Consider the following 19,951-nt stretch of genomic DNA (forward strand, 5'->3'; position numbering starts at 1 on the left):
AAACACCACGGCTGCATACACCACGGCTGCAAACACCACGGCTGCAAACACCACGGCTGCATACACCACGGCTGCAAACACCACGGCTGCATACACCACGGCTGCGCGAGGCATTCACGACTCGGCTGGCAGCATTACTGGACGCACGACGTCTCCTTCCTACATTTGTCTCTCCGAGTGAATAATGAATGCTGAACCGGCCCGGGTGGCTCCACGGTAGAGCGAGCGGCTCACGGATCGGAGGGCTGTGGAGTTCAACTCCTGTTTGGGAGTTGAATCAGCCCATCATCCCTCCCTCTGGGTGTCCTAAAAAATAGGTACCACTTTGTGCCAGAAGTCAGTCATTGTCCTATGGTTAGGATTGCCCCCCCCCGCCGCCCTAGCCCCCCACAAAGGATTGCGGAATTTCCACCACCAGAAGTGAGCACCAGCCTCGAACACGCTCATTTGAACAGAAACTCACTTTCACACAAAAATGAAAATTCAGGAATGAAAGGAAAATTTCGCCCATTGAGGTCGCCTCTTATGTTTTTATTTCTTTATGTTCGACGTGTTTTAGGTTATATCCCTCTATCCCTTACTTAAAAGTAAAACTACCTTACCCCTTTCAGTGGGACCCCGTCTGGTTTGGGGCAGCAAGTCCGTTCACAATCTATTACCTGCTTTTCATCATTAAAAACAAAAAGATTGCGCAACGCATCGGCCTTCTGGGAGAGAATCTTATCAGCGGCACAATTTCAATAAAAAACTCGTGGCCTCCTGTGGTTCCTATATTTTATAGACTGATAACACCGCACACGTCTACACAAAAAAAACACACCTGCTCAGCTACTCTGTGGCTGCCACAATCACCTGCTTCCCAAAACCATTCTCAGTTCACCAAAAAAGCTTGCTTTGTTCACATGCCCAATGCTTTGCCAAGCATGTGATGAATATTGCATGCTGGTGTCCAACTTGGACTACATTCGTCGATCGCATTGAGACACACACGTAATATATGTGCACGCAAAGATAAAGAGTGCCAGCATAGCCATACAGACGATGCAAATATAGTGCCTAGGGCCAAATAGCCTGTGGTGTAAAAGTTAGTGGCGAGGGCATTGCACTATGAACCCAGCTCTATCGGAATTCGAGTCTCAACCGTGGTCAGCCGAGAGAGATATGTGAACCGGTCTCGGACTTCACCTGTGTCCCTTGAGTCCACAATGATTAACCTGGTGCAGTGAACATCAGTACCGGAGAGATGTGGCCAGGCGGAGTGCTAGTCACACCACCTACCTCGTGTGCCATGCTGGCCTTAAGAGGTGCTCGCGGAAAAAAAAAACAGACGAAGAACATCCGCCGTATAGAAGAAAGACAAAGACCCCCCCCCCCCCCCCATATAGCCTTGAACAGACTGTTGGGGCATGTTCTGTTAGGGAGCACCTATGAAGGCTGGCACAGCACACGATGGGGTGGGTGACCAGCATCACACCCAGTTACCTTTGTCTCACCAGTGGCGATGTTTACACATCGCACCAGGTACTCAATTGGAGGCTGAGTCGCCCGAGGGGAGGCCCAAGACCGGTTAATATAATCGTGAGTGGGAATTTAATTCGGGTCGCTTCCGACTCCCGCAGCCTGCGTGAGGCCTCCTCTCGCATGCAGCTCAACAAGGCACCTGCAGGAGGCAGTTCAGCAAGTAGGTTCACGGTCTCCTCCATCCCCATTGATTTGTCCTCTCAGCTCTCCCCCGGAATGTTCACCTGTTATTGGTCGGAAGGGGGAATAGAACTATGGTTGCCGGGTTTGTGGCGCAGTGCACCAACCACACTCCTGAGCGCGTGTAGCCTGCGTTATCGGCCTATAGCCCACAAAGAGTCGCGTACGCACGCACGCACACGCCTCCATGGTGAATATTCCAAGCAGCCTGGAGCGCAGACTCGGCTGAGTTATCTGGACGCAGATCAAACGGCCAGGGCTCGTGATGCCCACCTGCGGCACAGCCAAGAGTCCCCATGCAGAGCCAGAGGCTGCCAAAGGTGCAGCAGGCGCTGCGGCTCCGTCGCTCGTCTCGACCGCGGCCACCGCTCCTCCCCCTTGCAACGTGCCCCGCCTCTCATGCCATCGATGCCATCCCAGTCGGCCCTCAACAGCCACCCTGGGTACACGCGCTTTCACGCACTTTATGGTTGCGTCCCTCCGACATATCTTCAATTGTTTGGAGATATTGCTGTAAATATTGCGATGATGTAACGATCCCTCCAGCCGCCCAGCACCCGCACACCGACCGATTCCATCGCTTCATCCCCTTCCCGACGGGACAGCCCCTCGGAAGCGTTCCTTTCATCGCTCGTACCAAGATCTTATCAAGCGAGTCGCATCCCTCTGCACCTTTGCGTGTCCGCGACGGTCACCTCTTCCATGACGTCAGCCCAGCGTAGGCCAAAAACACCCAGGGGCGCTTTAGGTCTCCCTCTAGCGGAAGGCCCTTCTGCCCGTGGAGGCACGAGCAGGGAATTCGCATGGCTGGCGCATTTACCTGTTCCCTTTTACGGCCGCAGCCATTAAATCTCCAACTGGGCACTGCGACTGGAACGCCGGTGGTGCTTATAACGAAGTCCTTGTTTGCACGGTGAACAATGGCGTCTGTGTCGCCGGCTGCCAGCTCGCTGTGCGAGCGCGGTCCTGGGACAACGGATGAGCGGCCCCCGCTCGCTGTCCCACGACACCTCGCCAGGAATCCCTCGTGTGAAAATGTTTCAAAGCGCTTTTTTTTTATATAGTTGGCCTACATTCTGATAACGTTACGCAAGAAGGCCGTCACATTGTACGATGAACAGCGGCGCATTACAAACTGTAAAGTAAGCATGTTCGGCAACTTTGTTAATCTCTACTGCTGGATGAAGACCTCCCTCCGCATGCCGTATCGGACGTGGGAATTGTTGAAATATACTTCACTATGCTGGTCAGTGATGGGTGAGGCAGGACCAGTTCAAATATTCCACTTGCCACCGACGTTAGACGTAATGGAAAATCTAACCCAGGTCGCCGGGTTCATAGTGCAGTATGCGAACCACTGCACCATTTCTCCATCCTCCTGTTCGTATTAACATCAAAGTAAAAGCATTCACGTCTGTGATTTGCAAATTATATAATTCTAATGGTAATGTATGCCGTACACAATACGACTGCATAGCCAGGTCCAGCTAACGTCATGCCAGGCGACCATGAGCTTGTGCCTACCCGAGTGGCTTTTAGCAGTTCGTCGCTGTGCAGCTGCGTTTTCGGGTCGACCCGCCGGCTGTTCCGCAAGCCGTCGACGTTCCGCACAATGTGCTGGGGAGCTTGGTCAGAGCCAGCGATTAAAAACTCTGCATCCATGGCAGGGGTTATCGTCTCCAATGGGTGACCATTTTCGACTTCCCACACAAAGCGATGGCCATTTTATCAACCCTGGAGGGATAATTTGTTCGAGTTCATCCGCCGATCGGGATTTGAACGAGACCCCTCCGATTGCAGGCCAAGCGCCAGCTGGCGAGCGTGACCCCGCACAGCGTCAATGCATCGCGCTTCGCGTGCCTTCACGAGGGACGCATGGCAGGGAACGGCACTCCACAGAGCCCCCCCCCGATCCTGAGTCTTGGTAATGAGAGCATCACAGTACACTGAGATTACACGGCCGAGATGCGAGGATTGTGACTTAGAGTCACATCATGTTACGTCTGTGGGCTGGATTACGCTCCCGGCCATGTGCGGTTGATTGGCTTTGATAGGCCTCGCAGAGTCTTGCAGGTTTTCCCATGAGGATAACATTCATAGTACTGTATGTACATTACAACACCGTCTCGGTTTACCGTGCAATACTGGATGCGTCGTCATGGCCCAGACACAACCATGCCGCTCATCCGACGTAAATTCCGTACGGATGCTTGGGGGCTGTGCATTGTCGATGTACAGCACTATTGTCAATCCACTGCTGCGAGTTGTGGGGGTGATTCGACCGTACTTCACCACGTTTTTGGAGCGGAGCGGTAGCGGTCCCGTGGTTGGCGCGCTGCACTCACGAGGGGGGGAGTGTCCACCACCGCCCTGATGGGGCCTGCCGCAGGACACGAGGGACAGAGGTCGCAACCGAGTACCCGATACCCGTACCCTACCCGATACCCGGCTACCCATACCCGGCCGGGTACGGGTACCCGTTTGCGACCCTGGTGCGGCCGGGTACGGGTACGGGTAGGCCGCGAGTCACTGGTGAGTAACTGTTTGTCACTCATTTCCCAACGTCTTGTCTCTTCTCACAATTCAAGTTCCTAGAATCAACCCACCCGCGCCTGCAACATGGTTTCATCCCAGAGGTCGCAATCGGGTACCCGATACCCGTACCCATACCCAATACCTGGCCGGGTACGGGTAGCCGGGTACGGCCGGGTACAGGTATCGGGTACCCGATTGCGACCCTGGTGCGGCCGGGTACGGTATAAGGAATCAAAACCCGTTTGCGACCTCTGATGAGGGAGCACTGCCCCACGCTCGGGCGAGCAGGGAAACGCGGCCCCTCGGCGCTGTGCAAAGCCGCACTGGCCTGAGCTTTAAGGACCACTTGCTCACCGCCTTTGGACAGTCAACCTAGATTAATCCACTGCTGCACGTGGGCCTCCCCAATACACAATTTCTTTAGAACTGCTTCTAGTGTTTGGTTTGTTGTCCTTTCCCCGCGCATCTCCGATTAGCCCGATTGGCTTTGTACGGTGCAAAAGAAGTTCAGCATACGTAAATACATCACCATTCCTCACGATTGTTCGATGCAACAATCCACCTAGAGCCTGTATGCGCAAGCCAATTGCATCGCTCCATCTCCTCGGCGGTTCTACTCTCCGACACGTTTCGCTCCTCGGCGGCCACCACCTCACACTACTGCTGACCATCAGCCATCATCCACTTAACGCGTCCTGCCCAGGCCCACTTACTTCCGGCAGTTAGAACGACGTAATCAATCCTGCGCACGTTCTCCAATTTACGCGCCGCCCCCCCCCCTTTCCGTTTCACAATGGCATTCCAGGCATGGACTTCCCCCTAACTGTCTGTGCACTTTTCGTCACTTTCGTAACAAACAGAACAACGTTCGCGACCCCGTCCCGTGAAGCGCGTGTCACCACGGAGTGGCCCGTGGAGAGTGGGACTCACCGCGCCCGATCTGCACGAAGCCCAGCACGATGATGACCCCGAGCGCCAGCAGCTTGGCCGCAGCAAAGAAATCTTGGACTCGCGTGGCCGCCTTCACGCTGTAGCTGTTCACGATCGTCAGCGTCACTGCAGCCGCACGCACGGAGCGGACAAGGGACGGGGGACAACAGCTCGCACCGTGAACGCCGATCGGCACGCAGACCCGCTCGGCCCCCGCCAGCGACACTCGCAACGGCACTTCGCAGGTCTCCGAGGCCCTCTCGGATCGCGCCGCGTGTTGTTCTGCACAATGTCCGACGTTTCGCTCCACCTGCTCACGGCCAGATGCCCCCCTACTCAGAGCATCCAATTGTCCACAAATCCACAGACAACCAAGTCCTCAAATCACACGAGCAGCACGTGAACCGCGAGGCTCTCCGTGAGAAACGTGTCAAACGCAATAATACGTTTAGCTTATCAACACAACACATGCTAGTACCATACAAACACTGCGTAGACTTATGTGCATACTATCCATAAAACCAGGACTTTATTAGCCGTACCTAGCACACCAACATCCAGTTTGGCCCCCTCGCTATCGTCCGTGGCTGGTAGTCACGTGGCACATACTCCAGTTTCCCAGCGGCCGGGAAGATATTTAAGAAGCTAATCCGCCTGCACAATGACCGTGGCTGGCACGCTCGCGTTGCTGCAGATCTCGGGCCTTCCACCACACGAGGCACCAACGCCATCGTACTGCGTGACCCTCCCTTGCTTATTATTTCTGTAATCCTCCAAGCTCCACCGGGGGGCCCTTCTGATGGTCACAAAAAATAAAGACCCCCCCCATCATCCCGTATAGCCTTTACCGGACTGTTAGGGCGTGTGCCGTTAGCGAGCAACCCATGAAGGCCGGCACGGCACACGAGGGGGTAGTGTGGCAAGCACCACGCCCGATCGCCTTTGTCTCCCTAGTCGCAATGTTTACACATCACACCGGGACTCATTTGAGGCCGAGTCGACCTAGGGGAGGCCCAAGACTAGCTCTGATAGTCACTGATGTTGGTCGTGAGGGGGAATCAAAATCATAATCAGAATATTTATTTATACCGAAGGAAATCCGATGAGCTTTCAAGCTCTTTTTCACCGATGTCCAGTAGAATCGTGTCACCAGGTTCGTAGTGCAGCGTGCTAAATCACTACACTTTTGCCACACTACACGCACTCATACGCACGCTATCTGCACGATGACATGACTGACACACTCACTGACGGGATGCATAGAGTTGCGATCACGCCCGATAGTAAAAAAGAAATCAAAACACAGTTACGCTGGGCGGAACAGCTGGCAACGACCTAACGACTGATTGCACGGTGCGATAATGATGCAACAAGGGTGGCACAGTCAGCAGCCCTGCATGGTAGGGCACCACATCCCTTCAACTGCGCCAAAACGGCATCTGCGAATCGAGGGCCTAAGTGAGAATTCGGGGCCGTCGTAAGACAAGGCTGCCAAGTTTCAAAATTATGTTTTAACGTTCGGTGTCGAGCGGTAATTAGTGCCTGTGGGAACACGGCGACGGTAATTAAACGGGGCTGACGACGCGCCAAACATTGACAAAGAAATTACAGGTTTCGCTTTGTCATCAGAGCATCTCGCAGAGCCATTCAGAGACCCTGCGTTCTATTCCAAGTGTCGCAGAGAGCCACCGGGCACTTGGACTCATATGATCCTTCCGTGCTGACAACAAGGATTTGTATCCCCTTACATGGCCACACGTCACACAACCCTGCTGTTAAAATAGCCTCCAAAAAAAAAAAGACCCTCAGAACATTTTTGGACATCACTTTAACCACCAATAGAGCTTTGTGGTTCATCATTATTCTAATTTAATTGTGAAGCTATTCATAATCGAATTTTGGATTAGGCCAACTCATGGCAGAGCCGATTTCAATTATAATTCAAAAATCAATTATGAATGATATAATTTTAGCTGCGAAAGCCTACATGTCAGACTATACCGTTTGCTTTGGTAATTTGAGAACTTAGCAGCAGAGCCGTGACATGGCCCAGCAGCAATTGCTAAAGAATTGCTTTAAAGGTGACGAGACACCGTCGGTGACGTTATCAAACTCAGATTCTCCTTGCCATCGGAAATTACTGAAGTGTCACTCGAGCGTGAGCAGAGCGCGAACGAAACCTCTCGTGACGCCCTTCACTCGACCAGCTGCGGCCGTCGAGGGCGGAGGTTACAGACGTTGGAACGCTGCTCAGAAACAGGAAAGTGAAAAAAATCCAACCAACAAGGAACACAACAGAATTCGACGGGATTCACGCGTTTTCAGGGCGCAAATAGCACAACCGAAACGCGTCCGTCGATAGGGCCAACCCAACGCGGAGGCTTTAATTGGACTTCTTGGTCAGGCCAGCTGCAAAGAAGCCGAGGCTGCCCCGCGATGTCATTTGAGCAGCCAGAGAACGATTGGTGTGGAGACGTACAGCTCGGCGAGCTAGTGTCATCACCCTCCAGGGGCAGGGTGACGCTGATAATGGCGCGGTGGCTGGGTGTGTGGCCATGAGATCTCAAGATCTACAAATGCCAGCTAAGTGCAGCACTGTATTGTGGTAAACGGCCCAAAGCAGCGTATCAATATCGCGCGCACATTTCCTTGAACTCGACAGTGTTCGGGTGCTGCCGCTGCTGCTGCTGTTGTTGCGAATCGGTCTGCACACTGGGCTTGCAAACCAGCAGTCCGCCAGGTCTATTGATTTCCCGGCTCTGCAGTTGAAACAATGGGGAAAAGTTTCTCGAACAGTGCCCCCTCCGCCCGCCCCCACCACCTCTGTCCACCACCCAGCAGCATAAATTGCTACACCGCCGTTCGGCAATCTTAAGGTCACGTGAGGTGGCTTAAAGTGTGGTTTACTTCCACATCTTCCAACGCGTTAGGCCAGCGGGGAAGAATCGGCGAAACACCCTCCAGGGGCCCCCTTCTGCCAGCAATTGCGCGTGAGCGAGCGATTGCAGGGCTGCGCCTTTACCGTTTTTTTGCTTACCTCTACCATACTTTTCGTTTCACCCTTGTCTCTCATCCGCTCTCCGCTCCCTTCGTGCACCAGGAGCTGTTTATGGCCGTACGGGATATACATCTGGATCCAGTCCTCGTGAAAATTTGTCTCGAAGCCCCGAGGGGGAAGGGGGGGGGCTTCCTTGTTTTGGTCGCTCAAGCGACACACTCCAGGAACAACGTTAAGCAATTCCGTAAACACCCACAGGGTCCCTGCTGCTGGTGTGTGGACTGCAAAGACCACGTGGCATCAGTCACACAGTGGCAATCTTTTATCCGTGCCATGTCCGAGTGCTTTTCATAAAAATGGAACAGAGCCATGCATACGCGTGGGTTACGTAACGCTTTCAAACACACGTTTGCACTCGGTAATACTTTATCTCGCGAGAATGATTACCAAGTACTTTTGAGGTAAAACGGAAGTTTGGGATGTAACGTTTGCGATGTAGCGCAGGGAGACGAGAGGGGATATGAAGATAATAGGTACAGCTACAACCCTGACGTTTCTTGCTCATGCCACTGCTGGTAGAAGGGGGAGCTCTAGGGTGTATATCACTGACCCTTCTACGCTGGCCAGACGACTTGGAAAGAGGTGGGACTACCCACACTTTACCCCACCGCCTGCGATTTGCCGGCCGACTGCGGCGGTTCCATTTTCCCCAACTACGCTGTTGGGTGGGGGCCGAATTCAGAAACTTGCGCCGTCGTTCCAACAGCCGCGCAAGGGAGATTGAAACCGGCGGCCTCTGGACAACATGGGGGAGGGGGAAGAGGGGTGGGACGGGGCGAGGACTCACTGACGCAGAGGCAGGCCACGAGCTTGGCGGCCACGGTGGGCACCGAGGTGCACGCAAACAGCGGCTTGATGATGTAGGTGGCGAAGACGAACGCCACGATGTACTGCGACGAGGGCCGGATGATGAGCAGCTCGATCCAGAGCTTGAGGAAGGCGACGAGCGGGCCGTACACCTCCAGGATGTAGGCGTAGTCGCCGCCCGACTTGCTGATGGTGGTACCCAGCTCGGCGTAGCAGAGCGCGCCCACCGTGGAGAAGAGGCCGCACACGGCCCACACGATGAGCGAGAGGCCCACCGAGCCCGCCTCCTTCACCACGCCCGTGGGCGTGACGAAGATTCCCGAGCCGATAATGGTGCCCACGATGATGGCGACGCCATTGGTGAGCGTGATGGTGCGCTTGAGCTCCACCGTGGGATCGCCGCCCGGCCCGCACACCACCGCCCCGCCGCCGCCGTCGTGCGGCAGCATCGTCTTGCCGGCGTGGGGGTCGTCGCACGGTGACGACGAGGAGGAGCCCCTCTTCTTCACGTCCGTCATGGCGCCGAGGAGGAGGAGCGCCGCTCGTTTAGGATCTGCGTGGGAGCGATATGAATGCGGTTAAGATTTGAAAATAATCTATCGACCGGTCAACTTTAATCGCGAAGGCTGGTGGCGGCGGCTTGTGGAGGCCTTCATGATGGATGACGATGAGTAACAAGGTAGGAGCCCTTGGTTGCCGTCATGGTGCAATTGGTAGGACGCGAGGCAATGCACAGGTCGCCGGTTCGATCTCCCGGCGCGGCAGTTTAAACAATGCCCCCCACCCTCCCCCCTAACCAGCAGGATAAACGGGTGAACCACAGTTGGTCAATAGGCAGGTCGCTTTGCAGTGGGGGTTTTCGGGCCCTGTCAAGTTCAACGATGGCTTCAGTCACATTTTTCGCTAAAAATATTCCCTTCGACCTGGGAATTCGCAAAGGTCAACCTCAGGTGAAAAATGTTACGAATGGGCTCAACTTAGAAGCCACCGCTGTGCGTAGTACCCCCGTTTCCACTCGTCACGAAGGAGGGGATTTCAATAAAACCCCGAATGAACCTTTAATTTTCAACGAATCTCGAAAAGCCCAAAACTTTAAGGCACGTGACTTTAGACTCCATGCGCTCTCCTGGCAGCTTCATCAACACCCCGTTCTTTACTTGTCAACTCCAGAGGCCACCGGTTAAGACTGCCGCCTGCATCCTTTCAATGCTGATGATGCTGCTGCTACAGCTGCTGCATATGAGAATGTAGTTGCAGCTCCATGAGGTCAAGGGATAGGCCCAAGTGCTATGGGTTGAGTGAAGCCGACACAAACACACGTGGTTGGTTTACTGCGTGTACCACTACGCCGGAGAGCCAATACAGACAAGAAGTTGCATCAGTGGAAAAAAAAACCTTCACACACGTGAATGGCTGTTGCAAGACGATTCAAAAGGCAATTCATGCGCGCGTTCCGGATACAAAAACAAGTAAAACAGGTTTCTAAAAGGTAAATGTACAGTCTTCATTCGAGTAAAGCACTTTATAACAATGAATCATCATCAGTCATGATCAATCCACCGCTGGATGAAGGCCTCAAAGTTGTTGCCATCTCTCACGATCCTGCGATTAAAGTTCCAACCAGCACCTGCTGCACAACAGCAGATTTCATGACTCCATCTCCACGGTAGACGAACCTCTCAGATGCATTCCCTTGCTTGGCTGCCACACTCTTCATGACAGTCAACCATAATGTAATAAAATACTATAACACGTATAAAATGGCAGCGTTAACAGTGGTTATCCTAAATATGGACAGCACCCCACCATAGCGATGTGGAATTTCGACCACTTCTCAGGACTGCCAATGGAAATGACGCACCAAGGAGCAGAGACAAAGTTTACTTTGTTACGCACGCGCAACCAAAGATTACGAAACACTCACGAGTTTAGCTAACACGATAGCCAACCCTCTAGGCCACAGAAGAGAAAGTTCAAGTAAGCTGGCGAGGGTGTGGGAAGTAAGGTGGCGAGTGGCTGGTCTAACGGGAGGGAATGATGCCACTTGGATCGTGAAAAGGCACGACTCGGTTTGGCAAACGGCACGGAGCAGGCAGGCACGAAGCATGGCACGCACGAAGCACATCGTGGACACCGGGACTGGACTCGCTCCTCAGTGCACGCAATCTGGACTCGCACATCTCACTTTGTTCTTTGCTCAGCTGGCAAACACATATTCCATAAGAGCACTTGTGTGATGTTGGGTAAATGCCAGCGTTTTTAGTTCAGAGTGAAATGAAACCCAGGCTGGGATGAGAATAAAAGTAATGTCATATTATAACTATCACATCATGACTTGATATTTGCTTTACAATAGACTGGGTAACAACAATTATAGCATATGTTACTCGTGCAATTTTTTAAATCCCTGAATTAGAGTTAGATATCGACTCGGATCATCATCCCTTTGGGGCGGATATAATGAGTACCTGTCATGGGGTCGTCATGGGCCCTTGTCCGAATTGATCAGAATGTGTCAGTTTCTAACACCTACCCAGCACTGCTTCACAATTACAGTAATAAACAGGAAACCCATTTAGAGTCCATTTATACGGCAACAGCTTGATTAAAAATCAACATTAAACTCAGCATTGAGCCTAGCACAATTGAGATCTCGGGTTGGAGAACAGATTTGGACTACACCTTGAACAAACATTGCCAACCCCAATTATCCAGATGTGGGGGGGGGGCCCACAAATCAGCATTGTTCAACGGTCACCTTCACTCTGCCTTTGTCACTTATTGCTGTCCACGCCGCGAAACAAGAAATTGTCTTCACATTCACTGCCACCGTTGCGTTACCACTGCAGATACATTGCTGTGTACCGTAATTAAGCCAGTTTTGAATACTCAATTCTTTAAAACTTCCCTTTAGCCCACAGTTCTGAATGTTTACTCAGGTTGTTCATTTCCATACACGGCGCATTCGGATGACATGCACCTTACTAAATGTGATTGTTCGAACATGGAAAACGATCGCACGCTTATATAGAACTAATAACAACTGCTGCGTGAAACAACATCAACCCAAGAAGAACAACACTTCGAGGAATGCGTTTGCAGTGGTGTAAACATCTGTACAATAACAACACTGTTTATCTATTCACGATAGTGAACCGCGTGTAGAGAGAAAACTCGTTCCACCACACGCCCTGCTGTCACACAGGCGAGCGGCACAAGCGAGAGAGAATTTAAGCTGTGTTCGCAAACACCACCGCACGCCATGGGACCTCCTTTGCCAGTACCAAAATATGAGAATAGGTTTTACCTATGTGTTGCAATCGAAACGTCGTAATATGTTATTTTAATTTATTATTTTATTTTTAGACGTGACTTAACCGAAAAGAACCAAAGAATAATAGGTTTTACCCTTTTTTCTGGCAAAAAAACAGCTGTGTTCAGATGTTAAAACATCAAACTAAATCCTTTTACAAGGAATAATGTCTGCATTAACCACAATATGTGTGGTCAGAATGCAAACCAAAAAACACACTCTGATAATATCATAATACCACCACACAATTCTACTCACTGAAGGTGTCTCTCCCCATGTGGCACCTTGCCACGTGCGACTTAAGAGGGCCCCACTCCCACCCAACGCATTCTCACCGTTCATTTCCATAGGCCACAGGCACGCACACAGAGAACTTCATGCACACACACAAACCCATTATCCCCAGCGTTTTTCAACCACGTCGACACATCAAACGCTGGTCGGGCAGCATTAGAGCCTGTGTGTGTACACACACATTGATTTAATCCCATTGTTTGCGCTATTAGATAAATGTCACCGAGGGCCATATACACACACGCACATACTCGCAACCACTCTAAATAGGCCACTTGACTCGGTTGGTTCGGGTGGCTTGGAGTTCTTCCGACTATAATCGGCTATTAAATTATCCATTGAAGATTCATTCAAGTGAACGACACGCAGAGCACTGCGATGCATTTCATTTGGACAGATTCGCAGTCCAGCGGCGATGAATGAACGCTCCATGTAAGATTCCAATCGAGTAGTTTGCAATTATTTCCACCTCCCCCCACCAAATATCTGCTCTGATTAAGTGTTATTGCACGAAACGTCACCTTCACGAATATAGTTTCATCTTCTTGGTTCTTTCGGTAAAGTCACGTAGAAGGGAAATAATAAAATACTATTAATATAAAATAATATAAATATAAAATAATATAAATATAAAACAATAAAAATTCTCACGACGTTTCGACTGCAACACAAGCAACCGCCATCAGGTGTGAAATCCACAGCAAGAACATTTTCAAATTTTCTTATTCAGTCGAAACGTCGTGAGAATTTTATTATTTGTATTGTTTTATTATTTCCCTTCTACGTGACTTTAACGAAAGAACCAAGAATATTAATCCCTGCAGTCACGAAAGCTTTAAATAAAAAATAAATCGTTTCGTTCTGAAGTTGCTCACACGCACACGTGCGTGTAGTAGCGTACTGTACGTGTGACGCTGTCACATTGCCGCCACGTGGAAGCAAGATGTGATGATACCAATAATACATCTTACATCATCTCACCAACATCTGCTACGACAATCTTCACCATCATCATCTCGCTCTCCCCCACCCACCCCCCCCTCGATTAAAGAACCCCGCGGAGATTCGTTCAAGACGCCGCTAATGCCCGCGCCTGCGTGGCGAAGCCGCGGGTTCACTACCCACGTGTCGCGCCGTGGCTTCGGAAGGCCCAAGTGGTCATCATCATCCACATCACTGCATGGACTATACACAAGGCACACACACACATACCAACAGGAAGTACAGACTGTTGGGGCAAGTGCTGCTTGCGAGCACTGAATGAAGGCCGTAGTGGGCAGCACCAAACAACGCAGGCCGCCATCGTCTCCCCACACACACCACGTTGCCTGCCCCCCCCCCCCCAACAACAACACGTTGCCTGCCCCCCCCCAACAACAACACCACGTTGCCTGCCCCCCCCCACCAACACCAAGACACACACACAGGTGTGTTAACACACACGCGATATCATCACCGATGCAACGTGTTTATTATTTCCGATCTGATGACACCAGCAGCAGCAGCGGACCACGGCATCTTTGGCACTCACCACGCAATGAATGGAGGGTCCCAGCAGTTGTGAGCTGACCGATCTCTCTCTGATCGGCGTTGGTGGTGATGGTGGGAGTGATGATGATGGTGAAGAGGAGTGATCCCTTCCACCCCGGCTTTATATCGACTCTCTCCCGCTCACGTCCCCTTAGCCGTGGGGGGAGGGAGGGAGGGAGGCGAGCGGGTAGGGCAGGAGGGGGGGGTGCTGATTTCATCCGGCCCCGAGCCTATGAACGATGTGGTGGCCACTCGGTACACACAAAGATCCCTCTCCCCCCCCTGTCTGTCGCCTCGATTAGCAGCAGCAGAACCTCTCGGGCAAAGTTTGCAGCTAACGAGTTGGAGACCTGGGGGGGGGGGTGGCCGGCACCCACGCCCGACCGCCTTTGTTTCCTACCCCCCGCCCTACACTACACCACACCGCAGCAGACTTAGTGGATTTGAGACCCCCAGCATCGGTTTTCGAGATCGTCGTCGCTGGCGTTGGCCGTGAGTTGAAGTCGAACTCGTGGGGGGCTCGTTCTGCGGCGTCGTGAGAGTGAGAGAAGGGGGGTGGGGTACGTTGTGTTGTGTTATGGGCAGCGAGTGAAGCCCCAACTGTGTGTGTGTGGATGATGCCCCTGGTGGAAAAAATGAAAAACACAAACCCCTTAATTACACTCGGCTCAAGAGGGCACGAGACCGACCGTGCAGAACCGTGTTCACGTTGTGTGCAACGCAGAATAATGGGCAATGTGCCCGACACGCCGCGTTGCTATGAATATGCACCTGTTGAGATTGTTGGGGGGCCGCTCACAAGATTCAGAATCTTTATTTATGCTGGAGGAATCCGATGAACTATTAATCTTTTTTTTCTCAGATGAGTTGTGAGGATAGGGATATAAACTAGTACGGCATATGTAGACTCCTACAGTATGCTGTATACTGCCAATACCATCACTATTATTATTATAACGCTAGTTTACCCAGGAAAGCCTCTCTGAGTCTCAAGATGTGTTGTCTGCTGATGTGTACAATACAACTTGAGTTCATGTGTATGCCACTTTTCAGCACTGGGTTGTTTTCACCGATTGTATCCTGTAGATATATTGCGTGCTTTTTTAATTTCAATTCTGGGAGGAAACCGGAAAACTCACAGAAAACCACCAGAGATGAACGATAGTACATAGTTCACACAGAAAGTCAACCGCGTTGGGAATTGAACCCAGGAAAACCTTGCTGTGATGCAAAAAATGTTACCACTGAGCGCACAATATTAGCCAGCTGGTGCATCGTCATACACTGCAGTTTTGTACAACGTCTCTTATGGGAATGGTTAATTCTGTTAGACACAAATTTAAAAATTATACACGCAGTGCTCTTTACGAATGCAAAGTCTTAATTACGATTCTGCAAATAGGAAAAACGTGCCTCTTATACAAACAGCAGGGGTGACAGTGGAGAGACTGATCCCGGCCATAGGAATGTGGAATTTACACAACTGCCGAAAAATATTACCCCTCCCCATGACTACAATCTTAAATGCTCGTTGGGGCAGATACTTTTTAACATTTATTTGTATTTTCAGTAGTGTCAGAGTGGTTAGCGCACTGCACAACGAGTCTGGCGAGATGGGTTTTAATACCAAGACTCCACGGCCAACAATCAGCACTGACCAGCATGGTGAAGTATGGTCAAACTACCCTCATGACCAACATAGGGAAGGAGGGAGGGGTGTTCCCAAAGCCTTTTAAACAGAGGCCCTGCATTAGTGCAATTATACCGTCAACAATATGGGGAGAGGGGGGTTAGGTTCCCGTGTCAGATTGAACATCGGGAGGAGAAAATAAAAGTGTTTCATAACATCAATCCTGTACTGTACAAGGAAAATAACATCCGTGTACAGTATTGCTTAATTAAATTTTACAACAATACAAAAATATATAACACAAAATAGAAATACATAAAATAAAACGTCAATAAAGTATCCTGTGGGGCCGTCCATAAATGACGTCACGCGATTTTTGACGTTTTTTGACCCCCCCCAGACCCCCCCTCAAATATGACGTCACAAAACTCTGCCCCCCCCAAAATAGATAACATGCTTCAAATCTCTTTAAACTATTGTCATTGTAGTGCGTATTTAATGTGGCGCTGCACTCTGATGTTGTAGGAGAAAACGTTTATTAAAAAGTCTATTTAATTAAGTAGAACGTGTTGTCTATATTTATTTAAAGTTGCGCATTTTGATGTGACGTCACATCTCTCAAACCCCCCCCCCCCCTTGTCACACATCGTCACAAATGTCTGACCCCCCCCAGGTGCGTGACGTCATTTATGGACGGTCCCTAATTAAATTGTACAACATTACCAAAAAATATAACACAAAATAGAAATACATCTGATAAAACGTCAATAAAGTCTCCTCTACATTTGGAAGTTGCATTTTCCTCAATGCAAAACTTCAGGGTGACGGCGCAGGGCAAGATGCTTGCGGGGAGCGGTGGCGCAGTGGTTAGCGTGCCCGCGCTACGTTACTTGCCACTCGGAGGTTCGATCCCTACTCACGATGATCCGAACCGGTCCTGGATCTCCCCTAGATCGACCCCCATGCCCCACCCCCACACCTTCCCCGCCACCCTTGTTGAATCCTCCACCGGGGAAAGGCCTTCATCCAGCAGTGGATTGACAAAGGAATGACCGAAAAATGACCCCAAGACATATGCGGCTACTTAGCAATAAACGAAAGGTTCTCCGATTGGAAGAAAGAAGCCTCCGCAGCGATTGGTTCGGGAGGGCAGACTTTTAAAGGGATTTGAGAATAAGGGGGTTGAACGGGAACACGAAAAGGATTCGTTCAAGGGAAAGGACGGGGATTGGTTAGAGGTCAAAAAAACGAGAAGAAGGTTCGAGAAAGGGGGCTGAGGCTGAGATATAAGGAGAGGGCACGAGGAGTGGAGAGGCTCGGAGGAAGATACAAGCAGGAAGACAAGAACGAAGCCTAGGGTCCTTCATTGTGGAAGTCGTCAGTAGGGTTTTTTTTATTTTGTAAACTTTAAATAAAAAACAAATTGGCTATGGGTACCTCATTTGCCAGTAAAAATATGATAATTGGTTCTTTACCCTTCTATCTGGCAACAAAACTGACACCTTTTTACAAGGAGTCATGTTTGCATAGACCGCAATACCTGCAGTCATAATACAAACAAAAGAACATAACTCTGATAATGTGCACTGTCCTTAAAGTTGATTGATCCACACCCGAGACAGCTTTCCTTAGAGCCTAGTCTCATATGGGTTGGACCAGATGACGCCAAAAGGCGCACAACTCAAAGACAATGCACCATCAGAGTATGAGAGCTCGGGGCAAGCATCTACACTATGGGAACCTCATTTGCCAGTAAAAATATGATAATTGGTTCTTTACCCTTCTATCTGGCAACAAAACTGACACCTTTTTACAAGGAGTCATGTTTGCATAGACCGCAATACCTGCAGTCATAATACAAACAAAAGAACATAACTCTGATAATGTGCACTGTCCTTAAAGTTGATTGATCCACACCCGAGACAGCTTTCCTTAGAGCCTAGTCTCATATGGGTTGGACCAGATTACGCCAAAAGGCGCACAACTCAAAGACAATGCACCATCAGAGTATGAGAGCTCGGGGCAAGCATCTACACTATGGGAACCTCATTTGCCAGTAAAAATATGATAATTGGTTCTTTACCCTTCTATCTGGCCCTTCTATCTTGTTTGTATTATGACTGCAGGTATTGCGGTCTATGCAAACATGACTCCTTGTAAAAAGGTGTCAGTTTTGTTGCCAGATAGAAGGGTAAAGAACCAATTATAACAAATTGGCTCTTCTCATTTATTTGTCTTCCGTGTCGTTACACACACGCGTCTATTGACGACTTCCTATTAGACCCGGTCTGCAATAATGATTCTCTGGAGCAAGGAATGGGGTGGGGGGACTTTGCACCACCGTGCAAGGTTGATGACTGCAATGCTGTGCGTGTGTTGCAGTGCCGGATTATCCCAGCAGCACAAGTAGCTACATAATGCTAGGGGCCCCGCACTTTCAAGGGCACCGCGCTAAATGCTTTCAAGCTATAAATTCCGGTTCAGTGATTCTGCACTTGCTCTATTGCTATAGTACTATACTGTCTTCAACTTTTATGAACGATTGGGTGTTTAAGGTTAGCGATTTGTCGTATTATCTGGCCGTATGGCAAATGAAAAAATACAAATACTTTACTATGCAAGTTTAAAAAATTGTGTGTTAATATTTACGTGTTTTTTAATTTAGGGCCCCTTTATAACATATGCTACATGCCCCGCACTTTCTTAATTCGGCACTGGTGTGTTGGCACTGTCAGTGACCCGGGGTTAGGCTTGTTCCCATTACGCCCTTGACACAGTGACGTTTAAAACCACGCCGCGTTTACTTTTCCCCTCGAAAAATACCCAACATGCTTCACCGAGCTGATAACGCGGCCAGAACAAATGGCAGAAAAACTTAGTCACCTTACCCACACCGCTTGATATCGGGCGTGGGAATTGAGATTTTTTTTCCACCTGGTTAGTTCTATTCATTAAACACGACAAGTTGCGTTCTTGGGAAGGGCGGTGGTACAACGGTTAGCACACCCGGGTTCGAGTCTCAACCGAAGACAACATCAGTGGCGAGGGATATCTAAGCCGGTCCCGTCTACCCAACCCACACTGACCAGTGCTGAGAATTATGGCCAAACAACCAATGCGGCATGGGAAGACAACTCATCCAGCAGCAGATTGTCAAAGGACTGTTAAGTCAATCGCTTGAGCTTTCCTGGCTGAAACGCCCATTGCATCGCCACACGTGGAAAGAGGAGCACGTGAAGCAGAGAGCATGCACGGGTGGGGAACCTTTTTTCTGCCAAGTGCCATTTGGATATGTATAACATCATTCGCGGACCATACAAAATTATCAACTTAAAAATTAGCCTATTATATTTGGTCAAACATTTAATTAACTCACCCCTAATGTGATGGCTGGAACTGCTTCTCTTTGGCGAGGCGTGTGATATTAGCAGGTATTGATGATGTTGCTTCTCGCAACTGCTTTTCCAGGTTTGCTCCTATATTTATTGAATTTGGAGTCCTGCCTGCGGTTGACTTGGCAGGGCCACACCAAATGACTTTGCGGGCCTTACACGGCCCGCGGGCCGGACGTTCCCCACCCCTGCGTTAAATCATCAGCCATATCGAGACACTGCTATATGGAGGTCTCACCAAGCCGTCGTGATCTGACACGGTCTGAGTGATTTAATTATTTTAAGAGGGAATGTTTATTGCTATGCTTGGGTAATATCACGTCCATCTATCTGTCTGTCAGAAATGTAAATATACTGGCCTTCCGGCGTGGAAACGTGTTGTTGATATATTTTTTAAACATATACAAAGTCCTGAAGTCAACCATTTAGCACACACATTACCAATGTAAAAGATTAATTAAATACCTTTCAAGTTGTATATATACTCCTTGGTTCTTTCAGCAAAGTCACGTAGGTAGAAAAATAATAGATCACGACGTTTCGATAGCAACACAAGCCATCGTCCTCAGGTGAAACAATACAGCAGGCGGACTGCTGGTGGAATATTCTCTTGCCTCAGCAAGAGAATTGTATTGTTTCACCTGAGGACGATGGCTTGTGTTGCTATCGAAACGTCGTGAGCTATTATTTTTCTACCTACGTGACTTTACCGAAAGAACCAAGGAGTATGGTTTCCTGCAGTCACGAAAGCTTCAAATCAA

At 50.0% G+C, this 19,951-nt stretch overlaps 1 protein-coding gene across 2 annotated transcripts in view; it reads right to left on the reverse strand.

Moving 5' to 3' along the window:
• The window catches only part of LOC144727654 (large neutral amino acids transporter small subunit 1-like), a 58,858-nt gene extending 44,318 nt beyond the window's left edge, over positions 1-14,540 (reverse strand). Inside the window, exons 1-3 of one of the 2 annotated variants that reach the window (XM_078606633.1) lie at positions 14,170-14,540; positions 9,012-9,584; positions 5,167-5,292 (exon numbers count right to left, since the gene is read on the reverse strand). In XM_078606633.1, the coding sequence (XP_078462759.1) occupies positions 5,167-5,292; positions 9,012-9,584; positions 14,170-14,386 (916 nt within the window). In that variant the 5' untranslated portion in view covers positions 14,387-14,540. Of the gene's footprint in view, positions 1-5,166; positions 5,293-9,011; positions 9,585-13,850; positions 13,944-14,169 lie in introns of those variants that run through there. The other variant, XM_078606634.1, reaches the window with a different exon arrangement.
• Positions 14,541-19,951: the final 5,411 nt, after the last annotated feature.

The sequence above is a fragment of the Lampetra planeri genome, chromosome 26 (assembly GCF_965212315.1).
Source record: "Lampetra planeri chromosome 26, kcLamPlan1.2.h2, whole genome shotgun sequence".
Lineage (NCBI taxonomy): Eukaryota > Metazoa > Chordata > Hyperoartia > Petromyzontiformes > Petromyzontidae > Lampetra > Lampetra planeri.